We start from the raw sequence: 22,681 nt of genomic DNA, 5'->3' as shown, positions 1-22,681 counted from the left end.
TGTTGGTGTTTTTTTTTTTGGGTGGGTTGAGTCCTGGGGCAAGGGGCAGGTGACGTACGGATGGGGAGCGTATTCGACGCGACTGGTGCGGACGAACTCCTTGTCCGCGGCGGAGAGCCGGGCGTACATGCGCTCGCCGCTGACGAAGGCGGTGGTGCCCAGCGGCACGTCGAGGGTCTCGTGGGAGCCGTCGTCGTAGCGGAGGGTCTGGCGGCGGCCGCGCGGGACGCGCACGGCCAGCAGGGTGGTGACGCGCGGCGGGTGCAGCCCGTAGAGCGCGGCGTCGATGTGCCACCGGTAGAAGCGGGTGAAGTCGTGGTCCTCGGCGTCCGGGATCGGGTCGCGGTGGAAGGTGCGGTGGTGCGGGTGCCGCAGCTGGATGTCGGTCAGGCCCTCGTAGCTGGCGACGTGGCCGTGGCCGATCACCTGCACCTGCGGCTGGTGCGGCACCGTCTTGAGGTCCGGGTGCAGGATGCTGCGTTTCGCGTCGATCGTCTTGCCGTGGCCGTACGAGGAGGCCGCCGGGTCGAAGCGCCGCGTCAGCTCGTACTGCGCCCGCGGCGTCAGGTGCTGCTGGTTCTTCACGACCACGACCAGGTGCTTGTAGAGCGCGTCGTGGATGGTACTGAAGTCGTCGTCTGGAGGCAGGTGGGTGTTAGTTACGGTGGGAGGGGTTGCTGTTGGGAGAGTGTGCTGTACTGTACCGGTCAGGTTCTCCAGGTCGACGTTGTCGACGACCGCTCCGAAGTCGATGTCGGAGCCGGGAGGCGGGGTCAGTGGGTGGACAGTGGGTGCCATTGTGCTTGTTCGTGTAATTCTGCGATTCAGTCGCTCAGGGGATTGGAGGGAAGGAGACTCTATATATGAAAGCAAGCTGGGCTGGCGGGCATCGCCGCTGGCGCGGAAAAAGCCGATTTGATCGACGGGATGGAAGCTTATCGGCGGGTGAGCGGACTGACTCGCCCGCACCTCGGACGCCGAGAGGCCGAGCTTCTATTGTGGATTGCATAAGTGCCCATGACTAATGATGCTAGTCAAGCGGCACACTGCGTAATGGCGTGCGGCAGACACGATTTGGGATGAATCTGGTACTAATGACTATCTCTTTACGCTGAGTCTTGCGAGCCTTGCTGTTCCTTAAATTCGACCCAACGCATCTTCTAAGATACTTGGCTGTAGTAATATAGAGAGCTTAATATCTTGGAGTTGCCTCGCCAATCGTTCGCCCAAAGCAGTAGTCCGATGAGCAGCCGCAGGCTAATCACATGACCCCGCGTCAACATCCCCTCGCCGCGTCTCGTCTTCCATCAACAACAACACCCTAACCTCAGTCAAATCAAAACCATTCATCCAACATCAAGTGCAAATATTATATTCATCTACCATCGCGGGTAGGCTATGTACAACACTGTCTTTCCGCCGTGCCTTAATGCAAGCATGCAACAACCGTGTCGTCGTATGTCCATAGTTCCTCGTGATATTAGTACAGCAAACGAAGCAAATCCAACGGTCTATCAGCCATGCTCATGCCGCTCAGTCTGAAAAGCACCCTTCAGTCCCGAACTTTTCTCATGCGAGTCTTCCGAATATCATACCATATCATACCATTAAAACAAGCCGTCCGTATGCGTGTGCGAATGCAAATGCAATAACCAATCAAGCAAACCCAAGAAACCCAATGCATCTAGCTAACACTCCCGCAGGTGAACGGGGAGCGGACGTCACCCTCCCGGTAGTTGTTGATCTAGCATCCTCGTTAGAGCCCGTTCTGCACACCGAGAAAAGAGTTGACTGGGGAAAAAAAAACTTACGATGTCCTGAACACTGGAATACATGCCACCGACCAGCACAACCAACCCAAAGATGAACACGAGGAAGTTGACAACGCTCGTCAAGAGGTTCTCGCGCGAGTACCACGGGCCCTCGCGGATGAGGACATACCACATGATCGGGGGCAGGTAGAACGAGAAACCCGAGGTGAACAGCGCGGACGCGATGGAGAGGAGGTCGTCGAAGAACGGGATGGCCTCGGCGATGACCCACGACAGGATGGTCAGCACCGTGATCAGGATCAACCAGGTGATCCAGCCCTTGGGCGTGTTGATGTACCGGGTCACGCTGTTGGCGTAGATGCGGCCGTGGATCAGCCGGCCGGCGACGATGGTGCAGATCGCCCCGGAGATGAAGATGACGGGCAGCGCAATCCCGAAGGCCACCTTGCTGACCAGCGCCCCCGCCGACAGCAGCGCGGGCGACTGCACGTCCAGGCCGACAAACGCGTAGATGGTCGCGCCCGTCACCGTATAGATCACGATCTGCAGGATGCCCAGCGACCAGATCGACTTGGTGAAGTCGCGCGGCGTGTGCATCTCGTCCATGAACGAGAACAGGCAGCTGGCGAAGGTGTACGCGAACACGATGTTGCTGATGGCGATGAAGCCGTCGGAGAAACTGGGGTCCCCTTGTGGCCAGGCCGACCAGGTGACCGCGCCCAGGCCGCCGGCCGAGTTCGTACCCCGCACGCCCGTGGCGATGATCGTGATGCCGATGGCGGCCACAATCGACACGAAGTCCAGGTACCCCAGCCAGGCCATGTCGGCGAAGGAAGAGGGGATGGACAGCAGCAGCAGGATGATCGCCGACACGACGCTGAAGATGACGGAGCAGATGCCGCTGCCGGTGATGTGCTGCAGGGCGATGGTGCCCGTCAGGCAGTTGGAGCCGGTCAGGAAGATCAGCTGCAAGATCAACATGAAGGTGAACAGCTCGTTACCCCAGGGGCCCATCAGCAGGGCCCCCGCATCGCCGTAATGCCGGACAGCCGGGTACGCCAGCTTGACCTGTCCAATCACATAGGAGGTGTAGATAGCGATCAGGCCAATGCCGACGCAGCAGATCACGCCGGCGACCATGCCGAGCGTCGCGAACGCGGAGGGAATCGACAGCGAGCCTAACCCGATCGCCTCCACAATCAGCATGATAGTGAGCCCCTTCCACCCCAGACGGTGGTACTTGGCTTCTCCGGCCTCGATGATCTGCTGGTCTCCATCGTCCACGGCCTCAGGCAGCTTGCCCTCGCCGAGCCAAGCACTTTTGCCGGATGACCGCGGCTTCGTGGTCTTCTCGCAGTCATAATCCTTGCCGGCGGGCGTGGCACTGCCATCTAACAGTCCATTGGACGGGGGGCTCATGGTGAGCTAGACCGGTCACAGGTCAGGTCAGATGCTAAGAAACTCCCGTTATCTCAGGGGGGCACACAAGCTCAGGAACAAAAGAAGAAACAAGCTTCAGGATTGACAGCAAGCAGCAGCAGCAGCAGCAGCAGCAGCAGTGGTTAGCATGATTCGCACGCAGTCTCTGGCGATGTGACACAAAAGATTTCTGATTCGATTTTACCCGCGGGATTGAGAAAACGAGACAATACCGGCGGGAAGAGCGATTACCCTGTTACCTCCGTCCCGCGGCGGGTCGATCTATGGCTGTCCCGAGTCGTTGATTGGTCGCCCTGGGGGCCTTTTAACTATAAACAGTGACTGGGTCGGCCTCAGGGCCAATAACGGGGTGGCGGAAAACTGGCGGTGTTTCCCGAATTTCGACCCGTTCTGTTGTCGGGAAATCCGGGAAAAGCCGCAGAGTTTTCGCTGGGCGGTGGGTTCTTCTCGTCGTGGCATGATTCATCTTCAAATCATGTTCAGGCTGTGTTCTTCGCATCCCTCTCCACAGAAGATTGACATCATGCTTGGTCCCTTATGGCTGCACCGCACCGGCAGCGTTGTATCAATGTCATTGTCCAGCATGCAAGGGGGCAGCCAATCCAGCAGCCGATTTGAATTACTGCACGCGGGATGACACATGGTAGCTCATTCGGTGTTGTGGTCGGAGGGCTTCTAGATGGCTTGGCAGGTCGAGATCACATGACGTGATCCTTCCTTGAAGAACTCAATTCGACTGCAGATGGGCTGGTTCAGTCTAACTATCGCAAAATGACGTTGTCTTTCACTGGGCACTGGGGATGCGTGGCCACTTCATAGGCGGTCACACCCGGCAGAACGGCAGCATTATCCGAAGATTATCCATTGATCCCGTCGTCTACTATCTAATCAATCTATCCTTTTATAATACAGGACATCAAGGGAGAATCAATTCCCAGCCGAGGAGAAACTATCCAGTGCAGCTGAGCAGAGCACACCTCTCCGCTAATTGCGCAAGGTGGGGCTAGAAACCCTCCTCACTCCACTGCTGAATCGCCCGCGCGCGGTTGCGCAAACTCAACTCCAGCTCGTGCACCTCGGCCAAGGCCCGGCGGACGACGTGGTCGACGCCCGACACAAAGGGCGGCGGGGTGGTCCCTGTCCCTCCGCCGAGAACCGAGGATGGTGGAGTGATGGTCTCTGGAGTGGGGTAGTTGTGCGTGTGTCGCGACGGGGGAGGAGGGTGGAATGCGTGGTTGTAGGGAGCATAGCCTCTGCCTTCCGGCTGAGAGAAGAGGTGGTCGGACGAGGAATGGGAGTGGGAGTGTGCGTGATGGAAGAAAATGGAGCCTGCGGTGGCTGGGTGGTGGGGTCCTCCGGTGACCGAGGTAGGAGGTGCTCTGGTTGAGCAAGAGGTGGTGGAGGCAGTGGACGATGTGGACGCGGAGGAGGAGCAAGAGGAAGGGGGAAGGTAATCGGAGCCGAGCAGCATCCGCTGGGTGGAGGATTTGATTTTCGTGAGGACGGTGTTGATCATCTGCACGTTGAGCATGGCCTGCAATGACCTCGCGGATGAGGACGAGAAGGAGAACGACCCGAGCGACACGTCGAGGAGCGGGTTGGAGCTGCTGTCGGACGCGGCGATGTCTTCGCTGAGATGCAGCGGTCGCCGCGGGTCGAGACTGGCGGAACACCGCAGACGGTCCTGCAGGATGGAAATGAGGGCGTCAAAGTTGTGCAGCAGACGGAGGTAGGTCGTCAGCACAAGGAAGGCGAGGATGCTGTGTTGGGGGTCGGCTGCCGAGACTCCGGGAGGCGTCGTCGCGCGCCCTCCCAACTCGTCGCCCCCAACCCCAAACGAATGATCTTGGCTCACGCAGTCGGCGTACAGTCGATCCAGGGTCGGATCTAACCCGTACGATCGTGAAGGCGGGCGCGTCTCGCGTGACCCAGGCGCCAACTGGGAGTTGATGCGGTGCAGGACATCCAACGTCTGCTCCGATGCCTTGAGATTACGCTGCAGATGGGTCTTGAACTGGGAATCGGGGATCGGCACGGCTTGCCCTCCGCGTCCGTCAGACATCTTCAGTGCCGACTGGGCCTTGCGGATCATCGCGGCCAATTCGCGATTATTCTGGTTCACGCTGGCTTGCAGCTGTACGAGATCGAGCACGTAGTCGTCGGCAGTGGACTCGATGTCCGCGACCGCCAGAGCAGGATCGAGCGCGTGCTTGGGGATCTTGGCTCGATCGTCTTGGTCGGAGACGGTGAAGTCAAGATCGATTGGACCGGTAAGCAGATCCGAATATGGGACCGTGTCGGCGGGAGGCATCACCGGACCGGGTTCTCCCCAGTATGAATCTGTGTCACGCCAAGATCCGTCAGCCGGGTGTTACGTGCATTGGGGATGCGGAGTGAGGGAACAGGTCTCACCAACATCCAGCTGCATGGAGTCGGACTGGAACGCATCGAGGAGCTCACTGGTGCGTTCGCTGTCCAGGGGCTCGGGGAAGTGTGATGAGGCGTAATCCATCCCGGCCAACGGGGCCGCGGCGACGGCGGCACTACTTCGGTTGTCTGGGCTTCCCGCCGCTGTTGTGTAGGGGCTCTCCGCAGCGGACGAAGGGGCGAGGCTACCGCTGCTCTCTCGCTCGCTACTCTCCCAGCGGGCCCCGATCGTCGATCCATGCCGAGCCCGTCGAGGATCGGGGACCTCGGGCTCTCGGGCTTCAATGCGGGGGGGGCCTGACTCGGGCTGAGGCCGGCTTTTCTGTCGCGGCCGACCGAACCGCTGGGGCGGGTCGTAGACACACTCTGCATCTGCCTTGATGCAGCGGATACATGCTTTACTGGTGGTGACCCCCGGCGGACGAAGGCATTTCAGCTTTGAGGCGTGGCAGCGGTTGCACGCCTGGCGGGTGAGCGGGGCTTTACTCTGGGGGGTCGGTTGCGGCTGCTGTGGGTGCGACGCCGTCAAACTCATAGTCGGTGACATGATAGGAAGGAGTCGCAGGAGGTATGCTGTATGAACGGGGACAGTACTTGAGAATCGCTGCGCAACGAAACCCTACCTCTCCGGGTACATTCGGTGCTTTTATCTATGTACCGTACCTCCCCTGCAGCGAGGCAGCAGCCGTGTCGCCTGCTGATTACTTTTGGCACCGCTCGTGGCTGCGCAGGCATCACGATCCTGCTGCAGGTCTAGTCTCCACATGCAACACTGACTCGCTGGGGGGAGGGGGAGGGGGAGGGGGGTTTGCATGATCTGGAACTGAATGGAAGGTGTGCGTTTCAGTGAAGATTGGCGATGGATCAGACCGGCCATCAGATGGGATGCGCACGATGAATCCTGCGGTCTGCCTGATGCGACCTGGTGGTTGGTGGAAACCGGAAATGGCTCAACCTGGGCAGAACGAACTGCCGCTTGGATGGGCGGAGGGGTTGCGATCGAGATGTGTTTCCCCGAGACTTGCAGACACGCGGGCGAGGAGGCTCTGCAGTGGACATGATCTGATGTCGGCGGTGCAAGTCAGTGCAGTGCAGGACACTGACCTTGGCTCCACTTTGCCCAGGCGCTGCCGATGTTCTGACACATACGACCTGACATAATCTCTCCATCCGAAACAGCAAACGGTGGGCGGTGTAGGAGCGTGTAACCAACGGCCAGCCTTGCTGGGGATTTCTGGTAGTGTGCAGCGAGTGGCAGGGGTCAATCTCTCCAGCCGCCAATCTCGCTGGAGAGGTCGCTATCGGTACGACGTGCAACATGCAACTCGCACCACTACTAACCAGCCAGGGAACGATTCGGCACTAACCTCATGCCGAGTGATGAGCAAAACCAAGGAAAAGGGCAATCCTTCAGGGAGGGTGGCATGTTGACGTGGAAGGATTGGCGAGATAGCACCGGTTGCAGGGTTGCTGCCATGTGCTGCACTAAGCCATGTGGTGACGTACGGGTTGCAGACTCAGATTCCCTGGCCTTTTTAGGGTGTGATACGTGAGGATCATTGGAGGGGGCAGTGGGGATCGGATAACCGGGACTGTTGGCGTGGAGTACCGATGGAAGGAAGAGTTTTGGACCCCAATGGTTGACGATACCATGCATGCTCCTCTGCAGCATTATTAACTACTCGTAAGTTAGATGGGTAGGGAGTAGGCTAGGGCTACACAGTAGTTCGGTGTTGTTTAACGAGTCCACTTGACAATGCTATTGCATTGTTCCAAGTCTAAGAGCACTGAAGAAGAAGGGGGAGAGGAGTGAAGAGAACTCCGCCCCCACGTTAGCCAACTGGGGAACCAAGGACGATCAAGCCCTTGCAGCACCAGGATTCACGACTAGCCAGGCTTTGTGTCAACATTGAACTAAGGTAGTAGTCTCGACTGGACTCCTCCTCACGTTAACCTAAAGGAAACGCCCGCTAAGTTAGTAGGTAGTGCCCCGCCAGCCGGCCGATCGGCGGGTTTTGACCTATCAGCCGTGGCGGAGGAGGCAGTGGGTCGAGATGCTCTCGGCGGCGGTCGGGGGGGGGAATTCGCTCCGATAGACGCCAGTGTTTGAGTGTACTGTACGCCTACTGCCTTGAGTTGGGGTTGGTCAAGACCGTCTTCCTCTTTTCGAACACACACCTGATCACCAACTTACAGTATACTACTATGTCAATAGCATGAATCGTGTGTCTCGTGAGAAACAGATATGACATGATATGATACCAAGCCCCGAAAAAGCTTAGCAATCACATGACCCCACTAACCCCGTCCCCATAATCTTCCTTGCAATTAGTTGACTGCCGGGCACAGTTTTGGCCCTCGTATTCCCTTCCCAGCGGGGATTAAGTGAATGAATCCTCCAGCCAGAACACCATGGCTATGGCCTCATCCCTGGTCCATCACATCATGAAGGATGCACAGGATCTGAAGGATCAGCACTGCTCATACTAAGTACTGTATATACTGGATGTGCACTGGGTACTTAAGTTTTCGCGCTCCCGACGGTCGGTCGGTCAGCCTCGTCTTTGGCTCGGTCTGCATCATGCCACCCCGGGGGATGGATGGTACGCCTCGAGGCTCTGGCTCAGCCTAACCTAACCTAACACAGTAGCCCAGTAGTACAGACAAGATCCAGACCCATTCCAGGGTATCTCGGCACTGCACTGTCATCTCACTTTCTTACATACTTATCACTGAGTAGCTATAGCTGTGTGGTAGGTAGGTAACCTATAGCCAAGGATAGTACTGCATAAATCGACTCGATCGGATACGAATGCACTGCTGAACTCTCTTCCAAGGTCTTTTGCACCCTTTACCCAATAGATCAGCAACCTGGCAGGACGCCTAGCCACTCTTGGCAGATATATCCGAGTGTGAGTGAGTCGAGTCGAACATACGCGAATGAGTAAGATCCATACTATTTTTGAGTGGGACATTGCCCCTCGATTAAGTGATTCATCACTTCCGCCGTCGACAAAGCATATACAATAACAAACAACCCAACCCAATCCAGCACGCCGGTCGATAAGTCACTTCTAGGCAGCGAGATTACTAGCGCTGACTTAAAGTATAAGATCAGGGCCCGGGGATTAGGGTTCTTACGCTTGCGGTGACTTACCGTGCTGGGCCGGATGATCGATTGCATGATGCCCTGTCTGTCTGTCTGTCTAGCTTAGTTCAATTGAGTAGTTAGAGCACGAACTTTAGTAAGGTAGACGGCCTAGACGGCAAGTTAGGGCTTGGGGGCGACCGAGCGGACGACTTCCGCGGGAGGGCGGGGGCAGGAGGAGGAGGAGGACACGTGGAGGGTTTCTGCGGTCGGGCGGGCGGGCGGGCGGATGGTCGGGTGTTGCATGTACCGTCGTGTTGGTAATACGCTTACGCTTACGCGCTGCTGACTACTTTGTATTCTTGTTAAGGAATGAGGAAGGGTGACGGGGTTGATTGGTGTTTTGGGGGTGTGTACAGTACACACTGTGGCTGGAGGGGATTGTTGATGGTTGGAATGGGGCTTAGTCTTCGATCTGGGTGCTGGATGGGGTGGTTGATCGTATTCTGGGGATGTAGGTGTGGGATTTAGGGTTTCGCTTCTTGTGATTATTAGGATTAGGTGTTTATTGGGTCTATTTTACTTGAATTCTTTTTCAAGATGAGTTCGGATTGTTGGAGTGGATATATATTTGCTGAGGGGGGGTTGTATACTATGTCTTGTGCACCGACCGAGCCACTGAGAAGCGAATACGGACTTATCAATCATTGCTACTAGTTTCTGAGTTATGCAAAACAACAACACGCCCTTCCTGGGAAGCTGAAAAGAAGGGGGGTCCGGGGGTTCTCCCCCGGGACGGTATATTCTAGGACTTAGAACTAAGATTACCAGGAAGCTGAAAGAAGGGGGGGTCCGGGGGTTCTCCCCCGGAACGTCTTACTCTAGGTATATATTAAGGTGCAATTGCTTCAATGCCTCTACTATGAGGAATGGGATACAACAGACACAACAAACAACATAATCATTAGTCAACCACAGAAACAAAACCACCTAGCTATCCTGCTTCGCAAGATCCTCCTTGGCCGACGAAGGCGGCATCCCAAACAACCGCTCGAAAAAGTTCGTCGTCGCCTCCAGCCCGCCCGGCGCCGGATTCTCCACCTTCTCCCCGTCGGCCTTCACGACCTCGAACCCAGGGAACGCGGGCAGCGCGTCGCGAATCTGCCGCGCATACATGGGCATTCCGGCCGGGTAGGACACCAACTCGAAAGGCTTGCCGGGGATGGAGCCGCCCATGTAGGTGGAGTGGACGGTGGGGAAAAAGCTGGCGTTCTGGAAGGCGCGGATCTGCAGCTTCCAGGCGTGGGCGGCCTCGCGCGAGGGGTTGATGGAGCGGATGGCCTGGCGCTCCATCTGCTTGATGGCGTCGGCGATCCAGCGGCCCTGCACCTCGATGGTGGTCACGGCCTGGCTGAACAGGGTGGGCGCGTGCGTGCCGTACAGGTGGAACAGGTTGGGGTAGCCGGCCACCGTCAGCCCCAGGTAGGTCTCGGCAGCCTGCGACCAGTCCTCCTGCAGCGTGGTGCCGTGGACGCTGCGCACGCCCAGGTTGATCATGCTGCCGGTGGTGGTGTCGAACCCGGTCGCCAGACACACGACGTCGACCTCGTGCACGGTGCCGTCCTGCATGCGGATGCCATTTTCCGTGAAGCCGACGATCGGGTTGCTCTTGGCGTCGACCAGCTCGACCGTGTCGCGGTTGAACTGCTCGTAGAAGTCCGTCTCCAGCGAGGAGCGCTTGCCGCCGAAGAAGTAGGGCGGCTCGACGGGCGCCAGCAGGTCGCGGACGCGCGCGTCGTTCAGGCGCGCCCGCGTCTTCTTGGCCCAGAAGTCGTACAGGTAGCGGTTGGCGACCGGGTTGAGCATCGTGTCCTTGTAGTTGGCGGTGGAGAAGTCGAAGCCGCCGGTCTGGTAGCGCTGCTCGTAGAAGGCCTCGCGCTCGGCATCGGAGTCCTCGAGGGCGCTGCGCTCGCTGAAGTCGACCAGCGCGCCCGTGAAGGTCTTCTCGCGCAGGTCGAACAGCTGCGGGTAGATGGGCTTGAGCTGGTTCTGCTCGTCCGCGGTGAGCTCCCTGCGGCGCATCGGGATGGAGTAGTTGGGAGACCGCAGGAAGACCTTCAGGTGGCCGGCTTGCGGGCCCCACGCCTGCGTGACCTGCACGCCCGAGGCGCCCGTGCCGATGATGGCGGCGCGCTTGCCGCGCACATCGACCTCGTGCTCCGGCCAAAAGGAGGTGTGGTGGATGGCGCCCTTGAAGTTCTCGATTCCCTCCCACTCCGGGATGTAGCGCTTGGACGAGACGCCCGCCGCGGCGATGAAGTACTTGGCGTACGCGGTGCGGCCGTCTTGGGTCTTCACAACCCAGCGGCTCTGGCTGGGGTCGAACTGGGCGTCGACGACGACGCTGCCGAAGGCGACGTCCTTCTTGATGTCGAGGACCTTGTCGACGTGGTCGAAGTAGGCCCGCAGCTCTTGGTAGTCGGGGTAGTTGGTGGACCAAGTCCAGTCCTTGTAGGTCTCGGGGATGGAGAATTGGTATAGGGGCACCTGCGAGTCGACTCGTGCTCCGGGGTAGCAGTTGAACCGCCACGTGCCGCCCAGGTCGGAGCCCGCCTCGTAGACGACGGTTTTGAGGCCCTGTTTGCGCAGCTCGTGCAGCATGTAGATGCCGCTGAACCCGGCGCCCACGATGAGGACATCTACCTGGAGGTTGTCCTCGTAGATGCCCGTGGAGCCATGGGGGTGGGAGAATTCTTTGAGCTCGCGATGCATGATGCTTAGGGTTGTGGGAGAGATGTGGGTTGTGTGAGGTCGAGTCTCATGGCGATGTGATTGTAATATAGTTGATGCCTGGCAGGGTACAATTCGGCGAGTAGATCTGTCATGCCACAGTTTGCTTTCACGATGGGTCGTGTTTGGTGTTGTTGGTGCTTGGCCGGCGAGTATCCTATCTCTCCGAGGTCCGGCTGGTGAATATCGCCGACGGCGCCGATACAGATCGCCCCCGCTGTTAACCTCAAACCCACTCAAAAGAGAACAGTGGGCAACCAACTGCAGTAGCTGTGTGCCTCGTGGGACGAGGCTGGGTGTATCCACTCTGGTTGTGCTGCCGCAGGCTGTCTCTGCCAGCTGGTTTACCTGCCGCAATCCTTACTCAGTTATGCAATATGGAGTTGATTAGTTCTTCAACTCCCGAATCTGAGACCGACTAAGATATACCTAGAAAAAGCACGTTCCGGGGGAGAACCCCCGGACCCCCCTTTCTTTCAGCTTCCCAATAACACTCAGCCCTAAGGAATAACCCTTAATCTTAGGCATCCTAGAATAAACACGTCCCGGGGGAGAACCCCCGGACCCCCCTTTCTTTCAGCTTCCTGGTGACACTCAATCTTAAGCTTCCTAGAATAACCACGTCCCGGGGAGAACCCCCGGACCCCCCTTTTTTTCAACTTCCCAGTAACACTCAACCCTAAATTCTACAATGAACGTGACCCAACAGCACTCAAGCATATTCATATTCACCCAGATAGAAAGACACACATCCTAAGCCCTCACAACCAAAACCAACCCAACAACAACAAAGACAATCTACTTCCTCCCCAACCGAACATAAACAAACCAACATTCAACAGCCTCGTTCCGATGCTCCTCCAAAAACCTCGCCCTAGTCCGCTCCACCCACTCCGCCAACAGCCCATCCACGACCGTCTGATCCGTAACCCCCATCCCCTCCCTGACAGCCTTAACAAAATACCCCGCCACAACAGCCATCAGCCAATCCACCACCGTGCGCGCATACCACTGCGCATGCTCGTCCTCCCTCCCCGGCTCCGCCTCCCTCCGCTCCTCCAACTCCCGGAGCGCAGGATGCACAACCTTGCGCTCAAACACCTCCTCCACCTCCCAATCCGCCCCCACCGCCCCCTCCGCCAGCGTACGCCGCACATCCGCCATACAGCGATTATAAGCGGGCACCTCGAACACCGTCGCGACGGCGGGACTCAGCGCCCCGGCCCGCAGCATATCGACCATCGCCGCGCGACACGCGTCCACCGGCGCCGCATAGTTGGTGATCTCCTCGCCGGCGGGCCCCAGCTCCTGCCCCACGAAGCTCAGCACCAGCGCCCCGCCCGGCACGATCTCGTCCGCGCGATGCGCCAGGAAAGCGAGGAGGTCGGCGTGCGCCTGCGCGCGGAACTCGGCCTGCCGGGCCTCGTGCGTCGGGACGGGGCCCTGCGGCGGCACCGGGGTGACGCGGTCGAGGTGGTGCAGCGCCGCGAGGCTGAAGGCCACGTCCACGCTTGCCTTCGGGGCGACGCGCGAGTAGAAGGAGGCCGGGAGGAGGGAGGTGAACACTTTGTTGTTGCTGGGCCAGGTCATGGCTGTCAGGTTGGCGGCGAGGGTGGTGAAGTCGTTGGCGGGGCGGTCGTTGAACTGCAGGTGGATTTCGCGGGTGGGGGCCGGGGCGTGGGATTTGAGGATCGTGGTTATCGGGGTGTGACTGTGTTATCTTTGGTTAGTTTGGGGAAGGGGGTGGGGGTATGGATTGGGGGATACGGGGAGGCGCACGAGTTGTTGCCGTGGGCGGAGCCGAATTCGAGGATTGTGAGGGGGCGCGAGGTTGGGTCTTGCTGCTTCGCTTTGGATGCTGTCGCTGCCGCGGATAGGAGAGGCAGGGCGTGGAGCATGGCGGCGTGCTGCAGGGCCGAGTTGGAGCTGTAGAAGCCGTTGCCGTGCATGGGCACGTCGTTGGCGCTGACTTTGGCGGGGGACATGTTGATGGTCTGGTTTACTTGATGGGTCTTTGCTGGGTGGTTTGAGTGTGTAGGGTACTGGTTACGGTCGTGGTGGTATATATACTCGCATCTGCAGTCGTCGGCGAGTTACGGCCGGCGAGATTCGGTGGGTTGCTACTGTTACAGATGCATTCGATGCGTAGCTCGATGACAATAGGAAGGTTCGGGACCTCTGTGCGTTACAGCTCAGGGATAAGGGTTGTTTTAAGCTGGGAAGTTGAAAAAAAGGGGGGTCCGGGGGTTCTCCCCCGGGACGGTATATTCTAGGACTTAGGGTTGAGTGTTACTGGGAAGCTGAAAGAAAGGGGGGTCCGGGGGTTCTCCCCCGGGACGGTATATTCTAGGACTTAAGACTAAGGTACCTAGGAAGATCACAACAACATGAACTCTGTACAGCATCAGGGCTACAGCTACCTCCTTCCCACGGTCATCAGATATCTGTGTCCCCGCATCTGCTGCGCGATCCGAAACACGGTCGACTCATCCTGGCCCGGCACATACTCGAACCGAAAGCGCCGGAGCAGCGAGACCAGCGAGAGATGCATCTCCTGCGCGGCGAAGTGCTTGCCGATGCAGACGCGACTGCCCGCGGAGAACGGGTAGTAGGGGAGGCTGTTGGCCTCGCCCTTGGCGTAGACGCCCAGCCAGCGCTCGGGGAGGAACTCGGTCGCGTTCGGCCACAGAGCCTCGTCGAGATGCACCTCCTGCGTCGTGGGGAAGACCGTCGTGCCCTTGGGGATGTCATACCCCAGCAGGGTCTCGTGCTTGCGCGACTCGCGCGGACTGCCCGTCGCCTGGCCGGGGACCAGGCGCATGGTCTCGTCGATGCACGCCTGCAGGTAGACCATGCCGGACATGCTGTAGTCGCAGTCCGTGGGACGCGGGTCGTCGCGGGGATACCAGCGGTCGATCTCCTCGTAGAGGGCGGCGAGCTTGCGTGGGTGGCGCAGGAGGTGGATGAGGGTGAACAGCTCGGCGTTGGCGGTGGTCTCGCTGCCGGCGATGAGCAGCACGACGCTCTCGTCCTGGATGTCGGAGACGCGGAACGGCGAGGCGGGGCTCTCGTCCGCCGCTTCGATCATCTTCTGGAGCAGGTCCTCGCGGGGCGGGCCCTGGCGGCTGGCGATCTGCGCGCGGCGCTTCGCCACGATCTCGTTGGTGAACCAGCTGACGTAGGGGTCGCGGTTTGGGATGAAGGGGATCTTGGTGAGCCACGGCATGAACTGCAGGATGCCCGACAGTTTGAGCGCCTGCTTCAGCCGGTCCGGCAGCGGATGCGACCCGTTCTTGACCAGGTCGAAGGTCTGCCCGAACGTCGTCACGCCGATGATGTCCGCCGCCAGCGACTGGATCATGTGCTGCATGTCCACGGTGGTGGTGCCGTTTGCACACTGTCTGTCGAGCTCGTCCACCAGCACGGAAATGCAGTCGCGCATCAGTGGCTGCATGCTGCGGATGTACCGCAGGCCGAACATGCTCGAGACGAGGCGTTTGCGCTGGCTGTAGGCCTTCTTGTCGGTGAAGGCCAGGAGGGTCGGCCGCTGCGGGTCCTGCCGGAAGTTGCCGTACACGGCTTCCGATTTGGCCCAGTCCTCCGTGTGGACGATGCGTTTGATCTCGCGGGCGTCGGAGATGGAGATCATGGTCGGGGAGAGGGCGACGATGGGGCCGTACTTCTTGTGCAGGCCGACGGTGAAGATGTGGCTGGGCTGTTAGACCCCTGTGACGATCTGGAGGGGGGAGGGGATTACCTTTCACCCTTGGCGATTGCGATCTTGAGGGGTAGGGAGGTGAGTTTGTGAAGCCATGAGCCGGGGATGCGCGAGACGGGCGAGAAGAGTCGCTGCAGGTACTGGAATAGCTTGGGGATGATGTAGCCGACGAGGAGGAGCGTCCAGACGAGGTTCATGCCGGAGAGGTAGGGCTTGAGGAGCCCAGTGATGTCGTGCATTTCCGCCATGGTGGCTGCTTTTTTGGAGTGGGCGGTGGTCCTGGTGGACGCTGGTGGACGCTGGCTATTTATCTGGTGGAACAAGTGAACAGTGAACCATGTAGTGACTACCGGCGATGGCCAAAAGTCGCCGATCCGCCAGCTGGATTCAGCCCAATGCTAATACCAGTGGCATGACTGGTTATAAAGGCCAAGTAAGACCACTGAACCATTGTTTTTATTAAAATAACACTCAACCCTAAGTCATCGAGTATACCGTCCCGGGGGAGAACCCCCGGACCCCCCTTCTTTTCAGCGTCCCAGTAACAGTTAATCTTAATATGTATCTAGAAGAGGACTTTCCCGGGGAGAATCCCTAGAACCCTCTTTCTAATAAGTTTCTATAACGCTCAATCCCAATACATACACAGAGTAAGACGTCCCGGGGGAGAACCCCCGGACCCCCCTTCTTTTCAGCTTCCTGGTAACATTCAATCCTAATATAGACCAAGCCTAACATCGTTTACCCCCAACGATCCTCAATATACCCCTACTTGTACACATGCACCGATTTGACCTGGCAGAACCCCAACAGCCCCTCCAGCCCATACTCGACCCCCATGCCGCTCAGCTTGTGGCCGCCAAAGGGCACGTAGGCATTTGGCTTGGGCGGCCCGTTCACAAACACATTCCCGACATCCAACTGAGCCGACACTCTCTCCGCCAACTCCGCATCCGCCGTCCAGACAATCGCACTCAACCCGGTGGTGCCCTCATTCGCGATGCGCACCACTTCATCCGCGGTATCGAACGGCTTGCAAGAGACGACAGGCCCTGCAATCCCCAACAGTCACAGTCACAGTCAGTACAAACCCACGGGTCAATCGATCACCAGAGAACCCACCAAAAACCTCCTCCTGCAGGACCCCCGCCTCATCCGGCGGATTATCCAGCACGACGGGCCGAACAAACAGCCCCTGCTCCTCGCCCCCCTTCTTCCCCTCCTCCCCACCCGCCACAAACCTCAGCCCTAATTCCTGACATTCCCGCAGCACCGCCTGCACCTTCTCGAACTGCATCTCATTCTGCACCGGCCCCACACCCCCCGCCATCTTCTGCGTGACATCCCCCAAAACCCGCACAAACTCCCCATAAACAGCCGAATGCACATACAGCCGCCGCGCATTGATACACACCTGCCCCGCATTAAACCACAAGCCGCCCGCAATCTTCGCCGCCGTCGCCGCAACATCCACATCCGGGAAAACAATCCCCACGTTGTTCCCGCCGCTGCGTGCGTCAGCCCGTCTCTTCGGTCTTGGGGAGGCGAAGGGCATACGTCTCCAGGGTAAACCGCTTCATGGTCTCGGCGCAGCCGCGCAGGATCTTCTGGCCGGTGGCCGTGGACCCCGTGAAGGAGATCTTCTGGATGCGCGGGTGGTGGACGAGGAGGGGGCCGAGCGTGTCGTCGCCGCTGAGGGCTTGGAGGATCCCCGGGGCGAAGATGCGTTGCGCGAGGTGGATGAGTTTGAGGGTGGTGTAGGGGGTGAATGGTCTTGTTTGTCAGTTGGGCTTTGGGTGCTACAGGGGGGAGGGGAAGGGGAAGGGGGACGGACGAGGGTTTGACGATGAGGGTGTTGCCTGTTGCTATTGCGGGGGCGATTTTGCCCATTGCTAGGGGTAAAATTTTAGAAAATGCTTGGAGAAGTGGGTGATGGATGCGGTAAATACCTAGGCTGATGGGGACTGGTGCTGGTTAGCAAGCATGGCTGGTGGTAGAGGGCAAGGCACGTACAGTTCCACGGACAGATGGCGGCGACCACGCCCAGCGGCTCGTACTTGGTTATCGCTACGAGCTCGTCGTCTTCGTGCTTCGTCTCGGGGAGGGTGTACTTGGCTGAACACGCGTCAGCTTGGTGTTCCCTTGTGTCTTGCTGTGACCTGTACGCACCAGGATACCGCAACCACTCCGCCGCCCAGTATACCTCGATCGCGGCCGTTTGTCTCTGTCTACGTCAAAACCTGCACATTACCGGAGAACACGCACCGCAAAAGAAAGGCAAGGCATACACTCCGCCCCGTCTCCGCCATCAACAGCTCCACAAACTCCTCGGCATGCTGCAGGTAGAGATCCGCGAACTCGCCCAGCAGCCGCGTGCGCTCGGTGTAGGGCAGCGCCGCCCAGCCGGGGAAGGCCGCTGCGGCAGCAGCGACCGCGTCGTCGACATCCTGCGCGGTCGCGACCGGGACGTCCCACAGTTTGGCGCGGGTGAGCGGCGAGACGCCCGCGTGGACGGTGGCGGCGGAGCGCGGCTGGCCGGCGATGATGTTGTGGAAGGTGGTGAAGTCGAGGGACATGGTGTCGTCTGTCTGTGCGGAGGGGTCGGGTGTTGGAGCAAGCTTGTGTTGTCTGAGTTTGGTGTTCTGTTCTTCTATCGACATGTGTGCAAGTGGTGTCGGCGAGTTTCGGCGAGTTCGGCGGCTCTCTCAGCCTTAAGTCGTGGAATGAACACGTTCCGGGGGAGAACCCCCGGACCCCCCTTCTTTTCAGCTTCCCGGTAGCCTATATTCGAAGACTTAGACTTGAGTGTGGCCAGGAAGCTGAAAGAAAGGGGGGTCCGGGGGTTCTCCCCCGGGAAGCCCTACTCTAGGTACACATCAGGATGCGCACTACCGGTTGAGCACAGGGCGTCACAGCCCTATCGCAGAGTCAATGTAGCTACATAGTCATGAATACAGCTCTCTAGACAGAGCATCGATTGAGTTAGTTCGAACGCAGCAAGACAGAGACAGTCTACCTCGCCTCCTCCACCCGGCCGCCCTTCCCCATCTCGACCCCCTCGCCCACGATCCTCGTCTTGGACTCCCCTTCCCCCTCGGCCTGCATCCCATACTCGGTATTCAACTCCTCCCGCAACCGATACGCCTTGACCAAAAAGCACAGCAGGAACCCCACCCCGCAGAACGCGATACTGACCTGCCACACCTCCCGTAGACTAACCACGTACAAGTTTCGAATCGCCCGCATTATCTCAGGTCTGCCCTTAAACGAGCTCATAAACGCCTTGGTAGCGCGCTCGTACGCCCCTCCGTTCACCAACAGCCCCCTAACCGTAGGATCCTCGATCGTCTGCGACGCGAGGGTGTTCGCTTTCGTGTTGAACACCGCCGCGGGGATCGCGGTGCCCCAGATGGCGCCGAAGTTGCGCATGAAGATCCAGGTGGCTGTGCCGGTGGCGACGTCGCTTTCGGGGAGACTGGCGAGGATCGGGGGGAGACCGGTCGTGAAGACGATGCCGGTGCCGACCCCGAACAGGATCTGGTAGCCTGTCCATTGGCCGGTGGTGGTGGATTGGTCCAGCAGGGTGAAGAGCCCGCAGGCGATGGTCATCAGGGCGAAGCCGATGTACTGGAAACTCCGGTAGCGGCCGGTCTTGGTCATCAGGATGCCGGCGACGATGCCGGCGGGGGCGGTGGTGGTGGCGACCGGGAAGAGCATGACGGCGGAGCGGGTCGGGGTGGCGTTGAGCACGGCCTGGAAGTAGATGGGCAGGAAGTAGCACACCCAGAACAGGAGCAGGCTGTAGATGAAGGCCATCACGAACAGGGTGGCGGCGGTGCGGTTGCGGAAGAGGCGCAGCGGCATCGTTGGTTCGGGCGGCAGCGCCTCGTAGGCGATGAACCCGAGCAGTCCCACAAACCCGAGGACGAGGGGCACGATCGTCCGCCACGAGGACCACGGGTGCGTGGTGCCCGCCCAGGTGAGCGAGAGGAGGATGGCGGTCACGCCCAGGGTCAGCAGCGTGATGCCGCCCCAGTCGATGGTGCGGAGACGGCGCAGGATGCTCGTGTCGGAGCGGGGATTGCGGACCCGCAGGAGGGTCACGATCAGGAAGAGCGAGCTGCCCGCGATCGGGAGGTTGATGTAGAAGATCCACCGCCACGACACGTTCTGCGTGAACCCCCCGCCCATGATGGGCCCGACCACGGCGGCGAGCGTCCAGGCGGCGCCTAGGATCCCCGCGTAGACGCCACGCTCGCGCAGCGAGACCATGTCGCACACGAGCACCTCGGAGAGCGTGGTGATGCTGCCGCCGCCGAGGCCCTGGATGGTGCGGCCCGCGAGCAGCATCCCCGTGTTGCGCGCGGCGCCGGAGATGGCGCTCCCCACGGCGAAGATGACCAGCGCGAGGGTGGTCATGCTGCGCCGACCGAAGATGTTGGACAATTGGCCCACGATCGCCGACGAGACGGTCGAGGACAGGAGGTAGGTGTTGATGATCCAGATGTAGAGCTCCTCGGAGCCCAGGTCGGCGGTGATGGTGGGCAAGGCGGTCGAGATGATCGAAGTGTCGAGCGCGGCCACGAAGGTCGCGATCCCGATGGCCAGGAAGATGAGCCAGAAGCGCAGGCCCTTCTTGGGAGGGGCGTTCGGCTGTGCTGGCACATTGTGTACATCGTGTTCAGACATGTTGTACTTGAGAGTAGGGAGGAGGGGGCCAGTGTGCTATGATCAGGGTCTATATAATTTGGCTGAGGGGCTGAATCTCGCCGAAAGGATTCATTCCCTGCTGTTACACTGCAGATCATATAAGCTACGCAATGCTGAACCCTAATGTAGACCTGGAATAAACACGTTCCCGGGGAGAACCCCCGGACCACCCCCTTTATCAATTTCAATTTCTCATTAAGACTCAATTCTAAGTCCCAGAGTATACCGTCCCGGGGGAGAACCCCCGGACCCCCCTTTCTTTCAGCTTCCCGGCAACACTCAACCCTAAGTCCAAAGTAAACATATTCCGGGGGAGAACCCCCGGACCCCCCTTCCTTTCAGCTCCCCAGTAACACTCCTACACGCTGCAGCCCACTAAACAGGAGCCACCTTCCGTACGGCAACCAAGCACGGCTCCCCAAACACCTCCCTCACCCTCTCCGCCCCAACCACCCGAAGATACCACCGCACCACCCGGGGAAACCGCCCCCTCATCTCCTCATCGATATAATGCATGAACGCCCAGAACAGCGCCGACGCGAGCGTCAAATCCGCCAAGGACAACCCCCCCTCCGTCGCCAGGTAGTCTTTCTCCCTCTCCCCCCCCGCAAGATGCCGCTCCACCACCGCCAACGCCTCCTCCAACCCTTTGGCCCCCTCGCCATCGACCCGCGCATCGTACTCCCGCATCCCCACGCGCCACAGCACCACCGCCACCATGTTCCGGAACACCTCGGTCTCCGCGAAGCAGATCCACTGCCGCACCGCCGCCTGCTCGGCGACATTGCGGCCCAGCAGCGCCGGCGCCGCGGGCCCGCACCCCGCCACGTACTGCGCGATCGCGTCGGATTCGACCAGCGTCACCTCGCCGTCGGAAGATTCGAAAGCGGGGACCTTGCCGGTGGGGAATTTCTCGAGGAACTCGGGGGATTTGTTGGCCGTGCCGAAGGCGAAGGGTTGGGGGATGTCGAGGGTGAGGTTGTTTAGTGCCGCCGCGGCTTGGATCTGGGGTTTGTTAGGAGGTGGGGAGGGAGGAAGGGAAAGGGGTAAGGGGGTTGAGGAGGCACCTTCAGGACCCGCGCGTTGGGTATGTATGTGTACAGACGGCCGATGGGTGCCATTGTTGTGTTGGATGGTTGGTGGGTGGTTGGGAGTTTGGAGTGGGCGCAATCGGCGGAGACGCGGCGGGATTATATACCTGCCTGTTGACACTCGTGCCTCCGAAGGATGTGAGATTAGTGGGGGAGCTAAAAGGCTTTGCAATAAATTTAAGAACATTTGTAGTGATCAGCTAAATCGAATGATGTTATACGATAGAGGACTAAATAGTAAAAATTTCGTACTGTGAGACATAGAGCGTAATCTGGGACATAGAGGCTGAAAGCTCCGAAGGACAATCGGCTACTTTCCACCACAGTCACAAACGCACCGAACCACTATCTAGACCATCGTCCCCCGCTTGATCTCGAACTGCTCATCCAGCCAGGCAAACATCTTCTGGTGAAACACCGCCCACGCCCCGATCTTGGCCTGCAGCCCACCCCCCTCGACCCCCTTCCCGATCCACAACCGCTTCTTCTGCGGTGGGAGATGCCCCAGCGTCTCGAAGATCGGCTCCGTATTCTGCTTTGGCGTAAAATAGAATGTATGCGCCGCCCCCGTCACAAACGTACTGCACTTGACCTTCTGCAAAAATCCCCTGGCGTGGTACTGCTGCATGCAGCGCATCACCTCCGCCGGCGTCTCCACCCCATACACCCACATGCTGTGGCCGAACTCCCAGCGCAGCTGGAAACTCCACCCGGCCAGTCTATTGACCACCCAGTTGAAGAACCCGTCGCTGAGCCGCCCGCCCAGCCACCCATTGATAAACCACCCGGGCATGCGACTGCGCGTGACGTCGAAGAGATCGTAGCACGCATCGCACGAGACGCACGCCCGCACGCGCGGGTCCGCCGCCGCCCGCAGAGCAAAATACCCGCCCAGCGAGGCGCCGACCACTGCCACCCTCTCCAAGTCGATCGGATAGTCCTCGGCCAGCTGGCTCTCCACCACATCCAGCACTTTGGTCGTCACGTGCTCCCAGTCCGGGCGCAGCCGCAGCCCGTCGCGGCGGAGGCAGATGCCCTGGCCCGGTCCCTCGAAGGTGAGCACCGCGTAGCCGCGCGGAAGTGCAGCCGCCGGCCCGAAGAAGTACAGTTCCTCCTGCGTCGAGTCGAACCCGCCGGTCATGATGAGGAGCGGGAGCTTGCTTTTGTCTTGGCCTTGGCCTGCCTGCGCGGCACCCGACCGGGGGAGATACAACCTGCCCGGCAGCCGCGCAGCCCCCTTCTCCTCCTCGTACGGAATCTCCACCCGCGCCACCGTGCACGTATCCAGCAGATCCACCCCCTTGTCGAACACGGCGACACTATGCTCGATCGCCGCCAGCGAGCGCGGGTCGTCCGGCCGGGTGTGCAGGAAGAACTCGCTGGCGCGGAAGTAGTTGCTGGCGCGCAGGTAGGCCCCCGACGCGGCCAGCGTGTCCCCGGAGACGAGCGCCTCGTCGCCCAGCCCCCGCGCCTGCTGTGCCTGCGCCGTCCACGCCCGGTACCACGCCTCGGCGTCCCCGTCTGCCACCTGCGGGAGCACCGCCAGGCACTCGCCTGTCTCGGCCCCGCCGGCGGGCGCGCTGGCCAGCACTCGGAGGAACTCGAAGTGGAAGAAGTCGGATGGGTAGAATTTGAACATTGTGGT

At 59.6% G+C, this 22,681-nt stretch overlaps 10 protein-coding genes across 10 annotated transcripts in view; 1 reads left to right on the top strand and 9 right to left on the bottom strand.

Moving 5' to 3' along the window:
• BO66DRAFT_377443 (TauD/TfdA family dioxygenase) overlaps window positions 1-798 on the bottom strand; it is a gene marked incomplete at both ends in the record, with an annotated part of 1,280 nt that extends 482 nt beyond the window's left edge. The window contains 2 exons of the mRNA XM_025645754.1: window positions 59-638; window positions 705-798. Coding sequence (XP_025502327.1) covers window positions 59-638; window positions 705-798 — 674 coding nt within the window. The remainder of the gene's footprint in view (window positions 1-58; window positions 639-704) is intronic.
• Window positions 799-1,350: 552 nt separating this feature from the next.
• BO66DRAFT_352968 (N amino acid transport system protein) lies at window positions 1,351-3,447 on the bottom strand. Its single transcript, XM_025644793.1, has 2 exons — window positions 1,812-3,447; window positions 1,351-1,744 (listed from the first exon to the last, which is right to left on the bottom strand). Exons 1-2 carry the CDS (start codon window positions 3,189-3,191, stop codon window positions 1,685-1,687), a joined length of 1,440 nt encoding a protein of 479 aa, XP_025502326.1. The 5' UTR covers window positions 3,192-3,447; the 3' UTR covers window positions 1,351-1,684.
• Window positions 3,448-3,943: 496 nt separating this feature from the next.
• On the bottom strand, window positions 3,944-5,615 carry BO66DRAFT_126153 (uncharacterized protein). The gene has a single exon (XM_025641955.1). The coding sequence runs from the start codon at window positions 5,521-5,523 to the stop codon at window positions 4,216-4,218; it is 1,308 nt and encodes a 435-aa protein (XP_025502325.1). The 5' UTR covers window positions 5,524-5,615; the 3' UTR covers window positions 3,944-4,215.
• On the top strand, window positions 5,616-6,114 carry BO66DRAFT_126152 (uncharacterized protein). The gene has a single exon (XM_025641954.1). It carries the CDS (start codon window positions 5,709-5,711, stop codon window positions 6,018-6,020), a length of 312 nt encoding a protein of 103 aa, XP_025502324.1. The 5' UTR covers window positions 5,616-5,708; the 3' UTR covers window positions 6,021-6,114.
• Window positions 6,115-9,619: 3,505 nt separating this feature from the next.
• On the bottom strand, window positions 9,620-11,499 carry BO66DRAFT_455155 (flavin-containing monooxygenase; the record flags this gene model as incomplete). The annotated part of the gene is made up of 2 exons (XM_025652068.1): window positions 9,620-9,647; window positions 9,860-11,499. The coding sequence occupies 2 exons, from the start codon at window positions 11,497-11,499 to the stop codon at window positions 9,620-9,622; spliced, it is 1,668 nt and encodes a 555-aa protein (XP_025502323.1).
• Window positions 11,500-12,315: 816 nt separating this feature from the next.
• BO66DRAFT_455150 (S-adenosyl-L-methionine-dependent methyltransferase) lies at window positions 12,316-13,538 on the bottom strand (the record flags this gene model as incomplete). Its single annotated transcript, XM_025652067.1, has 2 exons — window positions 13,297-13,538; window positions 12,316-13,228 (listed from the first exon to the last, which is right to left on the bottom strand). The coding sequence occupies exons 1-2, from the start codon at window positions 13,500-13,502 to the stop codon at window positions 12,316-12,318; spliced, it is 1,119 nt and encodes a 372-aa protein (XP_025502322.1). The 5' UTR covers window positions 13,503-13,538.
• A 395-nt stretch (window positions 13,539-13,933) lies between these two features.
• On the bottom strand, window positions 13,934-15,483 carry BO66DRAFT_455149 (cytochrome P450; the record flags this gene model as incomplete). Its single annotated transcript, XM_025652066.1, has 2 exons — window positions 13,934-15,227; window positions 15,275-15,483. 2 exons carry the CDS (start codon window positions 15,481-15,483, stop codon window positions 13,934-13,936), a joined length of 1,503 nt encoding a protein of 500 aa, XP_025502321.1.
• Window positions 15,484-16,003: 520 nt separating this feature from the next.
• Window positions 16,004-17,811, bottom strand: BO66DRAFT_326945 (aldehyde dehydrogenase; the record flags this gene model as incomplete). The annotated part of the gene is made up of 6 exons (XM_025643925.1): window positions 16,004-16,287; window positions 16,358-16,743; window positions 16,793-17,008; window positions 17,070-17,127; window positions 17,249-17,387; window positions 17,524-17,811. The coding sequence occupies 6 exons, from the start codon at window positions 17,809-17,811 to the stop codon at window positions 16,004-16,006; spliced, it is 1,371 nt and encodes a 456-aa protein (XP_025502320.1).
• Window positions 17,812-18,247: 436 nt separating this feature from the next.
• Window positions 18,248-19,924, bottom strand: BO66DRAFT_326700 (MDR family MFS transporter; the record flags this gene model as incomplete). Its single annotated transcript, XM_025643915.1, has 1 exon — window positions 18,248-19,924. One exon carries the CDS (start codon window positions 19,922-19,924, stop codon window positions 18,248-18,250), a length of 1,677 nt encoding a protein of 558 aa, XP_025502319.1.
• A 396-nt stretch (window positions 19,925-20,320) lies between these two features.
• BO66DRAFT_326781 (uncharacterized protein) lies at window positions 20,321-22,675 on the bottom strand (the record flags this gene model as incomplete). The annotated part of the gene is made up of 3 exons (XM_025643921.1): window positions 20,321-20,950; window positions 21,144-21,147; window positions 21,438-22,675. The coding sequence occupies 3 exons, from the start codon at window positions 22,673-22,675 to the stop codon at window positions 20,321-20,323; spliced, it is 1,872 nt and encodes a 623-aa protein (XP_025502318.1).
• Window positions 22,676-22,681: the final 6 nt, after the last annotated feature.

Source organism: Aspergillus aculeatinus, assembly GCF_003184765.1.
Source record: "Aspergillus aculeatinus CBS 121060 unplaced genomic scaffold BO66scaffold_34, whole genome shotgun sequence".
NCBI lineage: Eukaryota > Fungi > Ascomycota > Eurotiomycetes > Eurotiales > Aspergillaceae > Aspergillus > Aspergillus aculeatinus.
Note: the sequence above shows the minus strand (reverse complement) of the source record. Positions and strands in the feature narration are given on the sequence as shown.